Source organism: Ursus americanus, chromosome 14, assembly GCF_024610735.1.
Source record: "Ursus americanus isolate L20-20 chromosome 14, mUrsAme1.1.p, whole genome shotgun sequence".
NCBI classification, from domain to species: Eukaryota; Metazoa; Chordata; class Mammalia; order Carnivora; family Ursidae; genus Ursus; species Ursus americanus.
Window position 1 is genome coordinate 3,102,707 of NC_142140.1, and position 14,417 is coordinate 3,117,123.

Consider the following 14,417-nt stretch of genomic DNA (forward strand, 5'->3'; position numbering starts at 1 on the left):
CCCTTCCGCTATAGTCCTCTGCGCTATTTCTTACATTGTATATTGACTTCATATCCTGAAATCTCTTGAAGTGGGATCATGTCATCCGTGGGTAAAGGTCATTTTTCTTCTTCCTTCCCAATCTGGATACCGTTCCTTCTTTTCTGCATTAGTCTCCGCAGATTGCCATACAAACCACCACGGGTTGGATGGCTTCAACATCAGAAACTCTCTTTCTCACAGTTCTGGAGGTTGGGAAGTCAAGATCAACGTGCTGGTAGAGTAGGTCTCATCTGAGGCTTCTTCTCTTGGCTTGTAGGTGACTGCATCTCCCTGTGTGCTCTTTGAGTGCAGGCGTGGGGCGAAGGACGGTGGGCTCCCTGGTTCCTCTTCTTATAAGGACATTAATCCTATTGGATCAGAGTCTCCCCCCCCCCCAACCATGGCTCACGAAACCTTAATTACTTGCTTATCCAAGTGCAGCCACATTGAAGGTTAGGGATTCAACGTATGAATAGGGGGTGGGGGCATGCTTTCCATACCTCTCCCCTTTTACTGTGAGAGCCTCTAGTATAAAGTACAGGGTCACGTAGCAGTGGTGCGAGCAGACGTGCTCGTTTTCTGTCTGATCTTGAGAGGAAAGCCATCCTTGAGCGTTAAGTGGGATCTTACCTGCAGCTTTGGGGTGCGTTTTGTCAAGGTGACGAAGCTCCCTCGCGGTCTTAGTTTGTTGAGTTTTTATCATGAATAAACGTTGGATTTTGTCAAATGCTTTTTTCTCTGCATATATTGTGGTTCTCTATACAGTATATGACATTACTTGATGTTTGGATGTTAACACCGTCTTGCATTCCTGGGATTCATTGCCCTTGGTCATGGCACATGGTCTTTCATCTGTGTGTTTCTGAATTTAGTTTGCTAATATTTTGTATTTTTCTAGTGATAGCTTTGTCCGACCTTGGCACCCGTGTAATATTGGCCTTGTAAAATGAGTTGGTCTTTCCTCCCCTTCTGTTTTCTGGGAATATGTGAAATGTTGGCATTCGCCCTCTCAGTTTTTGGTAGATCTGTCCAGTGAAGCCATCTAAGCCTGAGCTTTTCTTGGTGGGCAGATTTTAGATGACTAATTTGATCTCTTTACTTGTTGTAAGTCTATTCAGATATCTCTTTCTTAAGACAGATAATTTGTGTTTTTCTAGAAATTTGTCCATTCTAAGTTACCTAGTTTGCGGACCTATGGTTGTTTATAGAATTCTCTTATAATCCTTTTAATTTCTGTAAAGTTAGTAGAATGGCTCCTCTTTCACTCCTGATTTTACTAATTTGTATCTTTTCCCCTTCTTTCTTGGTCAGCCTAGCTAAAGATTTGCCAATGTTGATGGTCTTTTTGAAGAACCGTTTTTGGAGTTCATTTTATCTATTTTTCTAATTCATGTTTTTCCACTTTAAACTGCTTTATAATTTCTTCTTTTGCTTATTTGGGTTCAATTTGTGACTCGAGTTTCCTAAGGAGTAAACTTAAGTTTTTGATTTGGATCTTTTTTTTTTTTTAATATTTTATTTATTTGAGAGAGAGTGCTTGTGCAAGAGAGCATGAACAGGGGGGAGGGGCAGAGGGAGAGGGAGAAGCAGACTCCCCACTGAGCAGAGAGCCTGATATGGGGCTCGATCCCAGGACCCTGGGATCACGACCTGAGCCAAAGGTGGACACTTAACCAACTGAGCCACCCAGGCGCCCCTGATTTGGATTTTTTTTTAATACATGTATTTACACAGCTACACATTTCCCCCTAAACACGACTTTAGATGCATCCCGTAAATTTGGTTTGTTGTATTTTCATTTTCACTCACCACAAAATATTTAATAGTGTCCATTGTGGCTTTTAGAAATTTAGAATTTAATTTTTTGTGATTGGAGAACATACCTTGTATGATTTCTGTCCTATGAAATTTATTACAATTTGTTTTATGGCCTAGATCCATCCTTAGGCTTGAAGGGAATATATATTCTTCTGACACTGGGAGGAATGTTATATAATGGCATATTATGTTGTTCAGGTCTTTTGTGTCATTGATTTTCTTTCTAGTTGTTCTATCAGTTGTTGGGATTGACGTAGTAAAGCCTCTTGGTTGAATCATCTATTTCTCCTTTCAATTCTGTCGATTTTTGCTTATTATATTTTGGGGCTCTGTTAGGTATGTTTGTGTTTATAATTATATCTTCCTGATGAACTGACACTTTAATCATTATGAAATGTCCCTTTTTGCTTCTAGTAACATTTCTTAAAAACCATTTTGTTTTATGTTAGTGTACTCACACCAGCTCTCTTCTGGTTTGCATCCTACATATCTTTTTCACGCCTTCTTTAACCTTCACACTGTTTGTAGCTTTGTATCTAATACGTGTCTACTTGAAATAGAAGATAGCTGGATCCTTTTTAAAAAAATCCAGTCTGGGCGCACCTGGGTGGCACAGCGGTTAAGCGTCTGCCTTCGGCTCAGGGCGTGATCCCGGCGTTATGGGATTGAGCCCCACGTCAGGCTCCTCCGCTATGAGCCTGCTTCTTCCTATCCCACTCCCCCTGCTTGTGTTCCCTCTCTCGCTGGCTGTCTCTATCTCTGTTGAATAAATAAATAAAATCTTTTAAAAAATAAATAAATAAATAAATCCAGTCTGACAATCTTTGCTGTTTGATTGTTCATTTACGCATAATATAATTATTGATAAGGTTGGATTTATGGCTTCTGTTTTTTTAAAATATATTTAATATTGATTTTGATCCTTTGTTCCTTTACTGCCTCCTTTTGTGTTGAACAGATATTTTTAGTGCACAATTTTAATTCCTTTATTGAATTTTTTCCTTAAAAAAGTTATCTCTTAGTAGTTTCTCTAGGAGTCTTCTGTAATATGCGTCTTAATCACAATTTACTTTAGATTATTACTAGCTTTAGTAGGGTAAATGTAGAAACTTCTGTAATATAGTTCCATTTCCTCCCCCTCCTTTATGCTGTTATTACATATATGTATGAAACACACATATATGTTATGTTACTATATATGTGTGTGTATGTATATATGTGTGTATATATATACATATATATATAAAACAGTCCCCAAATATAGTGTTATTGTTTTATGCAATCATGTCTTTTAAATTAGAAGTTGAGAGAAGGAAAAAATATATTTATATAATATTTTATATTTACCACGTACATATCTTTTCCAGTTATTTTTTTAATGTAGATTTTAGTTACCATCTGGTGTCATTTATTCTCAGCTTTAAAAGACCTCCTTCAGTATATATGATAAAGCAGGTCACTACCAACAAATTCTACCTTTATCAGAGAATATTTTTATTTCACTATCACTTTTGAAAGATGGGTTTTACTGGACATAGAATACTTGGTATTTACTGAGAATTTTTTTTTCTTTCAGCACCTTGAAAATATTGCGTTGTGTCTCTATTGTTTCTGATGTTATTAACCCATTAATCATATTGTTTCCTTATACATGGTGAGTCATTTTTTTTTCTTGGTGTGTCCAAGATTTTCTCATTGTCTTTTTCTTTCAGCCGTTTGACTCTAACATGTACAGGTGTGGATCTCTCTATATTTACCCTACTTGGGGTTCATTGAGCTTCCCTAGATCAGCAGGTTAAAGTTTCAGGCCTTAATTTCCTCAATACTTTTTTCTGCTCCTTCCTCTCTCCCCATCCCTCTTCTCAGACTTCCATTATGTGTGTGTTGGGTCACTTAACAATGTCCTACAGGTCTTGAGGCACTATTAATATAAAAAAAAAAAAATCCTTTGTTTCCGTTCCTCAGACCAGATTATCTCTATCTTTAGGTTCAGATTCTTTGTCAGCTTCAATCTGTTCTGTCCCTCTAGTGAATTTTTCTTTCAGTTACTGTACTTTACAACTTCAGAGCCTTCATTTAGCTGTTTTTGAGATTATCTCTTTATTCAGATTGTCTATTTTTTTTTTAAGATTTTATTTATTTATTCGACAGAGATAGAGACAGCCAGCGAGAGAGGGAACACAGGCAGGGGGAGTGGGAGAGGAAGAAGCAGGCTCCCAGCGGAGGAGCCTGACATGGGGCTCGATCCCAGATCGCCAGGATCACGCCCTGAGCCTAAGGCAGACTCTTAACGACTGAGCCACCCAGGCGCCCCAGATTGTCTATTTCTTGACTCGTACACCTTCCTTACATTTCTGAAATAATTTTCTTTAGTTTGTTTGTTTTTATAACGGCTGCAGTGAGGTCTTTGTTAAGTCAACCAGCTGAATCCACTGGAGAGTTTCTAATGACTGCTTTATTTTCCTGAAATAAATTTTCTTTGCATGTTTCCTAATTTTTGGTTGAGAACTGGACATCTAAAATGTATTGCAGCAACTTTGGATTCTGCTTTTTCTCCCTAAGGGTGGCGGCGGTGGTGGTGGCTGTCATTTAATAATTTGCCTGCACAAAATCTGTGGAATCTGTCTCCTCAGTGGTCTGTAGCAAGCTCTGATATATTTGCTGGTTTTGTTTTTATTTTTTTATTTTTAGTTTTTAAAAGATTTTATTTGTCAGAGAGAGAGTGAGCATAAGCAAGGGGGAGCACAGACAGAGGGAGAAATAGGCTCCCCTCTATTCAAGGAGCCCGATGGGGGACTTGATCCCAGGACCCTGGGATCATGACCTGAGCCAAAGGCAGAGGCTTAACCGACTGAGCCACCCAGGCATCCCTGTTTTGTTTTGTTTTTAGAGAAAGTGTGTGTGCACGTGAGTGTGGGGGGGAGGGGCAAAGGGAAGAGGAGAGAGAGAATCTTAAGCAGGCTCCACACTGTGGGGCTCGATCTCATGACCCTGAGATCATGACCTGAACCAAAATCAAGAGTCTGTCGCTTAACTGACTGGGTCACCCAGGCACCCCTATTTGCTGGTTTTTAAATTATTTTTATTTTAAGCCTGGCTTCCTTGGGGTCACCCCGTGTCTGCATCAATCAGTGATCAGCTGGTGAATGGTTAGACGTTGTGTAGAATGGTCAGACGTTAGATCAGTGGATCTGTGCGTGGGCAGGGGCATGCATCCAGAGTTTGCTCTGGCTTTGCCCTTTCACTGGGCCCTCTCATGTCTCCTCCGCATGTGCAGGCAGGCAGGCAGCAAGGGCTGTATGAAGAGCATGTCAAGGTCCTTTGTGGCTCTCTCATTTCCCGTATCTCCCTGCTAACTTTTGATTAACTAGCTCACCTGTCCTTGCGCATACAGGATCGCAGCCTCAGGCCAGCTGAGCAGCGGGCCTGCTGTTTGTTTGCTGCTGAGATTGCTGTTGCTGCTTCTCATCAGCCATGCACTTAGGGTTTTTCAGGCCGCAGTTCAAGTCAAGTTAGTCCGCATTCAAGCGATCAGTGCAGCGGCTGATTTTCATGACTTGCACACCCCAGCAGACCTGCTGCTGTAAGCGCCCGGGGTGGCAAGAATGACGCGGACTCCTACTGTCCTTTCCTGAAGGTCGGCACATTGTTAGGAGTAAACACTTGCAAGTTTTTTGCCTGCCTTTGGACAATTTCCAATGGTTGCTTTTGACAATTTTGTCCAGCTTTGTTTTTTGAGGAGGGGGTTGAGCTCCTTACTCCACCATACTAGAAGTCCTATCTTCCTCCTTCCTAACTACAATTTTACTTATTTCTGTTTGCTATGATGCATGTGTTTGGGGGTGGGTTGGGGGGTTGTGTCTGCGTTATCCTTTGCTCTACTATTTTTTTTTTTTTAGATTTTATTTTTATTTATTTGAGAAAGCGAGAGAGAGGGAGAGGGCACAAGTAGGGGGAGCGGCAGAGGGAGAAGAAGAAGCAGGCTCCCCACTGATCGGAGAGCAGCACCCAGTCAGGACCCTGGGATCATGACCTGAGTTGAAGGGAGACAATTAACCGACTGAGCCACCCAGGCGCCGTGCTTTACAATTTTTTTTTTTTTTCCTTTCAGGAACTTTTTGTGGATAATAAACTTTCAGGGTGCTTGTAGGTCCGTGGTTATCATTCTGTCTTTGTTCTTGAATAAATAGCAGCTGACCTGTTTTTAAGATTATACTTTCAAATCCCTGCACACAACTCTCCCCACAGCCCCCACCAAATCCATTGCTTTCTAAAATCAAGAATTATGGGTAAGACTGGTGCCCATCTGATGATCCTCTTTCCTTTTTTTATTTTTTTTTAAGATTTTATTTATTCATTTGACAGAGATAGAGACAGCCAGCGAGAGAGGGAACACAAGCAGGGGGAGTGGGAGAGGAAGAAGCAGGCTCATAGCGGAGGAGCCTGATGTGGGGCTCGATCCCAGAACGCCGGGATCACGCCCTGAGCCGAAGGCAGACGCTTAACCGCTGTGCCACCCAGGCGCCCCGATCCTCTTTCCTTTTTAACTAAACTGTCACTTCCTCTGGAGTCTTTTAAAACTTGCTCTTAATCCTTAGTGTTCACTCTAGGTGTCCAGGGGGGAGCTTGTTTTTCACCGAAACTTAAAGAGCTCTCCTCTATTTTTTTATATATTTTTATATATTTTATATATTTATATATTTTATATCTTTTTATTTTCCCTCTTAACTTGTACTTGTTGGTATCTTACATTGAGTTCTGCTCTACCTTCCACTTCTCTAATTTGATCTTCCCGTGGCATCTTTGTTAATTTGTAATTTTAAATTGCCTCAGTCCTGTTTTTACTTTACAGAAATTCTCATGAGTTCCTGTTCTATTTTCATGAATAAGTTAACTTTTATTAAATATACATATACGAGCTTTTATGTATGTACGGTTAAAAGCAATAAAGCCAATAAGCCCAGCTTTATTATCCAGCTCAAGAAATCAAACATTATCAATACTTTCATAGTTTTCTGTGTGCGGTTTCCCATTTCTTTGCTCTTACCCAGAAGTTACCATTAAGGCCTACTGCCTATGTGTATGTTTTTGTGTGCTCCTAATTTTATTTTTTTATTGCATGCCTTTGCATGTAAATGTCTAGTTCACATTGCATGCATATATATTCATCAACATGTTTTAGATTTCCATATCTTTGAATGCTATAAAATGGAATGATACTGTATATAATCTTATGCAATTTTAATTTTTGCTATTAATCGGATTCAACCGTGTTTGTGTCTTTTAAGTGTAGGAATATACCACAGTTTATTAATGGGCATTTGTATTCTTACGCTTTGCTATTTAAACAATGTAATTGCAAACGTATTTTTAACATAGATAAGCAAGATTTTTTTGAGATGTATATTTAGGATTAGAATTGCTAAATTGGGGCGCCTGGGTGGCACAGCGGTTAAGCGTCTGCCTTCGGCTCAGGGGGTGGTCCCGGCGTTATGGTATCGAGCCCCACATCAGGCTCCTCCGCTGTGAGCCTGCTTCTTCCTCTCCCACTCCCCCTGCTTGTGTTCCCTCTCTCGCTGGCTGTCTCTATCTCTGTCGAATAAATAAATAAAATATTAAAAAAAAAAAAGAATTGCTAAGTTGTACTTCCCCTTGCCTGGGTAATACTTATTTTCCAGAATGTTTATACCAATCATGTACCTGCCGACGATACATGGCTTTGTTCTCCTACCTTCATACGTCTCTTACAGTCAGACTTAAATTATTGTTAGTCTCTGATGCATAGTAGTAACTATGAAGCTTTTAATTTGAATTTCATTGTTTACTAGTGCAGTTGAACGTATTTTCATAAATTTGGTAATTTCTTCTTTTATGAATGTGTTCCTTTGAGCTTTAGGTGGTTTTATTTTAATGTTCTCAGTGCTAACGACGGCATTCTATAAACATTGCCAACCTCTTTTGGTGCTTCACTTCTTTTCACTCTCTTACTGGTGTCTTTTAATGGACAAAAGTTATTTGTAAAATTTCTATTTCTTCTTTTATGACTTTAATTTTTTGCCATATTTAAAATCTTTTCCTACTCCAAAGTCATACAACTATTGCGTTTTTTTCTTTAAAGATTTATTTATTTTGAGACAGAGTGAGAGCAAGCAAGAGAGAGAGGATGAGTGGGGGGTGGGTAGGACAGACGGAGGGAGAAGCAGGCTCTCCAGTGAGCAGGGATCCCGATGTGGGGCTTGATCCCAGGACCCTGAGATCATGACTTGAGCCGAAAGCAGACTGAGCCACCTGGGCATCCCTGGAATTTATTTTTCGTATGAAGGTAGGAATCTAATTTCATTTCTTCACATGATCAGCGGTACCAGCACTTTGCTTAAAAGCCTCCCTTCCCCAATGATATATACTGCCAACTTGGTCAGATCAAGTTGCTATTTACACATGAGTTTGTTTACGGGTATTTGAGATCTTTATTGAAATTGCACTTACAAATGCATTATTTGCTTCAAAGAATCAGAATCTGTTGCTTTTTTTATTTCCATATTGTACGCTTATTTTCTACTTCATTGATTTCTACTCTTATTCCTACTTTTGTTAGCTTGAATTTGCTCTGCTTTTTCTAATTTCTTCAGATGGATATTCAGACATGAATCATTTTATTATAATGTATTCATTTTGGCTAAAAACTTATGAAGTGCACCCCCCAAGTTTTTATAAGTCATATTTTCATGATGAGTCATTTAAAAATATTTTCTATTTTCCATTTTTATTTGTTCTTCGATCCATGGGTTAGTTAATAGTATATTGTGTAATTTCCAAATATTTTAGGATTTTTGTTACCTCTGTTATTCAGGTCTACCTTGACTGCATTATCAGAGAATATATTCTGTATAATGTCCATCCTTTGTCGATATTTGATTTACAGTCCAAAATAGGTTAGTTCTGGAAAATGTTCCAGAGTACCTGAAAAAAAAATGTATCCAGTAGTTGTTGAGCTCCAAATACATCAACTTTGGTTTTGTCCCCGCCCCCCAAATCTATATCCTTATCTTTACATCCCATCTCTTCTCTCAGTTACTGGGGAAGTCTGTTAAAATCTCCATATGTGATTGCGGATTTCTTTATCCTCTCCTGTTTTTGCTTTATTATCTTTCAAGCTTATGTTTTAAATATATACACATTTCGGACTGCTTTATGCTGTTGATTTCTTTTATAAATGAGATAGGTCTTTTTGTCTCTGGTAGTACTTTCTAAATGTATACATTAAATACAGTAAAATACTTACATCTTAGGTATACAGGCTCATTCATTTTTACCATGTACACACCTGTGAAACTCTTACACAGATCAGGCTGTAGATGATTCTATCAACCCAGAAAGTACCATGCTTCTTCCTAATTAACTCCTATCTTGAGATCTACTTTCTCATATAGAATACAGCACTATTAAGTATAGTTACCATGCTATACGTGACATCCCTGTGACTTATTATATAACTGGGAGCTTGTACCTTTTGACCACATTTATCCATTTCAGCCACCCCCCACCTCTAGCAACCACCAATCTGTTGTACGTCTATGAGTTTGTATTTCTTAGATTCCACAAGTGCGGTCACTCAGTGTTTGTGTTTCTGTTTTATTTCATTTAGCATAATGCCCTCAAGGCCCATCCGTATTGTCACAGACGGCAAGATTTCCTTCTGTTTTATGGCCGAGTAACCCTGCATTGTGTAGACACACGCGCGTACACACACACGTACACACACACACACACCATCTTTGTCCCTTCACCCATCAATAAGCCCTTAGGTTTCTTCCGTATCCTGGCTGTTGGAAAGAACGCTGCAGTGAGCATGGCGGGTACATGTATCTTTTTGAGTTCGTGTTTTTGTTTCCTTCAGATAAATACCCGGAAGTGGAATTGCTGAATCACGTGCTGTTTCTATTTTTAATTTTTTGAGGACGCTTCATACTATTTCCATAGCGGCTGCACCAATTTACATCCCTACCAAGAGTGCACATGGGTTCCATTTTCTCCACACGCTTGTCAACACCTGTTACTTGTCTTTTCAGTAACAGTCATTCCAAGCGGAATCTCTGCGGTTCTGATTTCCATTTCCCTGATGATTAGTGAGGTTGAGCGCTTTTTCACTGACCGGTTGGCCATTTGTATATCTTCTCTGGAAAAATGTCTATTCGATCCTCTGCCCATTTTTAAATCAGGCGTGTTTTGTTTTTTGGTTTTTGTTATTTATAGGGGTTCTTTGTTTTGGATATTAACCCCTTATCAGTTCTATCACCCGTAAATGCCTTCTCCCATTCAGTGAGTTGCCTTTTCATTTTTTAATGGTTTCCTTTGCTGCGCAGAACTTTTTTAGTTCGATGTAGTACCACTTCTTTATTTTTGCTTTTGTTGTCAAATCAAAAAAAAAAAAATCACTGCTAAGACTGATGTCAAGGAGCTAACTACCTGTTGTTTTCTTCTAGGAACCTTTGGTTTCAGGTCTCAGGTTCAAGTCTTTAATACATTTTGAGTTGATTTTTGTGTATGGCATAAGATAATGGCCCAATTTCATCTTTCTGGTATGTGACTATCCTATTTTCCCAGCACCATTTATTGAAAAGACTGTCCTTTCTCCACTGTATATCATTGGCTCCTTTGTTATAAATTGTATATATATGGGTTTATTTCTGGGCTCTCTATTCTCTTCCATAGACCTCGGTGTCTGTTTTTATGGCAATACTGCACTGTTTTGATTATTATAGCTTTGTAATTTAGCTGAATAATGAAATGATGCCTCCAGTTTTGTTCTTTCTCAAGATTGCTTTGGCTATTCAGGGTCTTTTTGTGGTTCCATAAAAATTTCAGAATTGTTCTATTTCTGGGAAAATGCCGTTGGCATTCGGATAGAGATTGTACTGAATCAGTAGTTTGCCTCAGGTGTTTCCATTAAATGGTGAACACTGCGTGGGAAAAATCGTAGAGGCTCTTGACGATACCTTCCTCCAGAGAGGATTTAGTTTTCTTCTAGCAGGCAAATAAAGGACAAGTTCTCTTCAACAGGTTTATCCCTTCTTTGCCCATATTTCTGAAGCATAGATTTTCTGAATTCTGAACCGCAAGCGTAGGGTGCAACCGCGTGCCTTCCTCCTCGGCACACGCTGAAATCCAGTGTTTGTTTCCCTGGCGTGGCGACATTTTCTAAAATATCTGCTTGACGTCGGTACCGCTGAGCTGCCTTTTCTGCTTGGGTTCTTCTCCGCTTCATTCCCCTCATTCATGTGCAATTTAGGAATCAGCAAATACCTTGGGGCACACCTGTAAGGGAGGAAAAAAGGATTCAATGTACTTCTTCTCTCCAGGTTCTTGGCCCCTCCAACCCTGAGTGCGTTGCTTGCTCTCCAGTGATGTCAAGCAGCCGCAGTCTGTCTGCAGTGCTGGCAGTTAATGTGTTGAGACCACAGTGTTGGGTGCACAGATGTTCATGATACTTTTACCTTCTTCCTCTTTCTCTCAATATACAATGTCTACTTGGGCCTCTTGATAGATTTTTATCTTGAATTATGCGGTCTGATATTAATTTTGTCTTGGCTTTGTGATTCCTTTTTGCCTAGTTTGTGTTCTTCCTCTCTTTAATTCCAACCCTGTTATCTTTCTGCCTACAGCAGTTTTTAAAAGATTTATTTTGTAAGTAACCTCTACACCCGATGCGTGGCTTGAACTCACGACCCTGAGATCAAGGGTCGCCTGTTCTACCGACTGAGCCTGCCAGGCGCCCCTAAAGCAGTTTTGTAGACAGCATATTGTTAGCTTTAAAAAGAAAATCTGAGATTAATTAATTGGCAAACAACTGTTTACTGAGAATATTGTTAGGTTAGGCTTTTGAGGGACCTCCTCGTTTTCTTTTAAATTCCTCCTATTCTTATGACAGACCAGGTTTCTTCCTGATTTAAAAGTTTACGTTCTTTGCTTCTAAGGCGGTTGTCCTGAAGACCACATTCGTTTTTATATATTCCTACCGAATTCTGAGACTTTTTATATTAAATTTCCTTTGTAAGACAAATAGCACCCTTGTACCCCTTTTTATCTTCCCCTACTCACACCCTACCATCCCTTTGATATGTTCAGTCTCCAGAATTTCAGTTCTAGGTTATTATACTTTCCTTGGTCTTTTGTAGACAAGAAAACTACTAGGATACTGGACGCCATCACTTGCCACCTTTGTCCAAATACTCCTGGGTTTTCCTCCTCTCTTCTGGATTTTTTCTGAGTGTATTTTCAAAGGCAAGTCTCTGTGTAAACTTCCCAAGCCTTGCACACCTGACACACTGCCGTCAACGGAACGGCCGTTCTTCCTGGGGGTACGAGTTCTGCACCCCGTGCACAGAACTGCTGCTGGGGACCTGGCCGCCAGCCCGGTGCTTGGCCCTCGCAGTGGCCTGCTCTTTCTCCAGCAGTTTTCAGAATTTGTCTTTGCCTTTGTGGTCTTACATGTGACTGACAGCGCACCAGGCTTGGAATTTTCCTTATCTATTCTGAGGTTCCTTCTTTCTTAAAATTTCCCATTCCTGCTTTCCCCTGTCTTTTGGGACTTCTGGTATTTGGATGTTTCCCCTTCGGTTCCCAGTCTCTAAACTCAGGCTTTCTGATTCTATCTCAAGCTGGTCCCGGCTCACTCATTCGTCCTGCAGCTGCCCCACCTCTGCAGGGCGTCTTGCCTGTGCCCCTTATTTCAATTCTAAATGTTTTACTTCCAATATTCGCATTTCTTCAATCTGCTTTTAAGGATGATTATGACCTTTGCTTTAAATTTCTCGCCATCTCTTCCCATGGCTTGGCTTCAGTTCAGCTGGTGTCTGTGGTCTTTTCTGCTGGTTCTACTTCTCGGCCACCTAGTTATTTTGGCTGCGCGCCCCAAGTTCCCTGCAGCCTTCAGCCCCAGGGGCAGGGAAGCCCAGGTGTCCAGAACAGCTGTTGACCACTGTTCTCACCTTGCCAGGTGGGTGGGTCAGAACTTCCGTTTTAAACTCTAAGGAAGAAGTATCATGAAAGGAGAAACCTGTCTCCCTAGGTCAGAACCTAAGATTTGGAAGGAGCAGGGGACTTGCACTTTTATGAAGGGAGACGGGCTCATTCACACCAACCCTCCTACTAGGAACCACCAGAAAAACTGGACAAAATACCCAATGCTCTGACCGAAGCTGTGTGTGTGCCATCACAGGGCCCCAGCTGAGATGGCCCCTCTGGCAGAGTCATCTTGGAGGTGCTCGAAGGCAGGAGTGTTGTCCCTCATCCGATGACCCGTGGCCTGCCGTTGCCTCCAGTCCCTGCTGCTCCAAGCTGCAGGGGTCCTGCTGCCTTCACTTTTCACTCCTGTGTCAATCACAGACGTACTGAATCTCTCCCTTGATTATTTTGCATTCTTTTACAGAAACTCCTTAAAGATTCGGAGTTAAGACACTGGGGCTTGGCCTAAAGAAGTGGTTAAGGAGTCAAGGTCACCATCTTCAGCTTAAAAAAAAAAATGTTTTTCCAAAGCAAAAGATGGTGATTTTGCTGAAGGTTAATAAGCAAGCGGCGAGCAAGCTACGCGGCACGGTACCCAGAGAGCAGCTCTTCCTTTTCGGGCTCCCAGCCACCTTTCCCTGCCACCCCTGTCCTCTCCCCTCACTGCAGCTTTCATTCACAGAGGAAGCTGACAGAGCATCTTGGGGGCTCTGGAGAGACGGCGACACTCCCCATGTAGTCAGCACAAAAAGGTGACCACGGGCAGGGATGGCAGCCCTGGCTGCTTGATACCATCATATCCCGTTCTGCCATGAAAGCTTTAAGCTTCTCCCACTTCTGACCATCGGAGCCCCAAATTCTACCTGTGGCTGGGTGTCGTGTATTCCAGTTACTTTGGCCTTAGGCAAGTCTCCTCTCTGCTCCTGACTCCCACCAGGGACAGTGAGGGGTTGGAGCAGACGGCCCTTGGGTAGGGTTCTGTGACAGAATGGCAGCTCCAGAATCCGAGATGTGACAGGTGCACTGTGGCCACGTCCCACACATCACCCTGCTCACCGCAAGCTGGCAGCTGGGGTCGAGGGGTCTGCGTGTCATGACCCGGGTCTCTTTCTTCAGAAAAATATTACTGGAGCCTACCAGCTTAGCAAGAAGCCTTCAAAGTCTGTGGTGAAGGTGATCAGAATCTCGGCCCCTGCCAAAGATGCTGTTTATAACTATAGCACCCAGACCCTGAATTCCACAGAGCTGGCTAAGAAGGAGCTGTACCGAGAGATGGCCAAGGTGAGTGAGCGGCCCAGAGAGGGAGGCCGGCAGGCAGGGCTTATACTCCAGATGGAACAGTAACTGGCTCATCCGGTGAGCTCCCTCCTCCTGACCGTGCTGCCAGGAGGTCAGCCGGGGATCTCCGGTGTGCACAGCACAGCCAACCAGCGTGAGGAAGGACAAGGGGCCAGTGCTGGGGGAGAGGTGTTCTGTTCTCACGCTCTATGGAAACCCTCCACACGCAAGGGCGAGCCAACAGATCCTCAACACGGGCCCGTAGGCACCTGGCTGCGAACAACGGCAGGGTCCTC

The 14,417-nt window shown here is 41.7% G+C and overlaps 2 protein-coding genes across 4 annotated transcripts in view; one reads left to right on the top strand and one right to left on the bottom strand.

Moving 5' to 3' along the window:
- Positions 1–14,417, top strand: part of CFAP92 (cilia and flagella associated protein 92 (putative)) — a 67,347-nt gene that overhangs the window by 48,434 nt on the left and 4,496 nt on the right. For all 3 annotated transcript variants that reach the window (XM_045812294.2, XM_087866740.1, XM_087866739.1), the window contains exon 13: positions 13,960–14,124. In XM_045812294.2, coding sequence (XP_045668250.2) covers positions 13,960–14,124 — 165 coding nt within the window. The remainder of the gene's footprint in view (positions 1–13,959; positions 14,125–14,417) is intronic.
- ACAD9 (acyl-CoA dehydrogenase family member 9) overlaps positions 8,038–14,417 on the bottom strand; it is a 48,015-nt gene continuing 41,635 nt past the window's right edge. The window contains exon 19 of the mRNA XM_087866741.1: positions 8,038–11,154. The gene's annotated coding sequence lies outside the window, so the exon portion shown is untranslated. The remainder of the gene's footprint in view (positions 11,155–14,417) is intronic.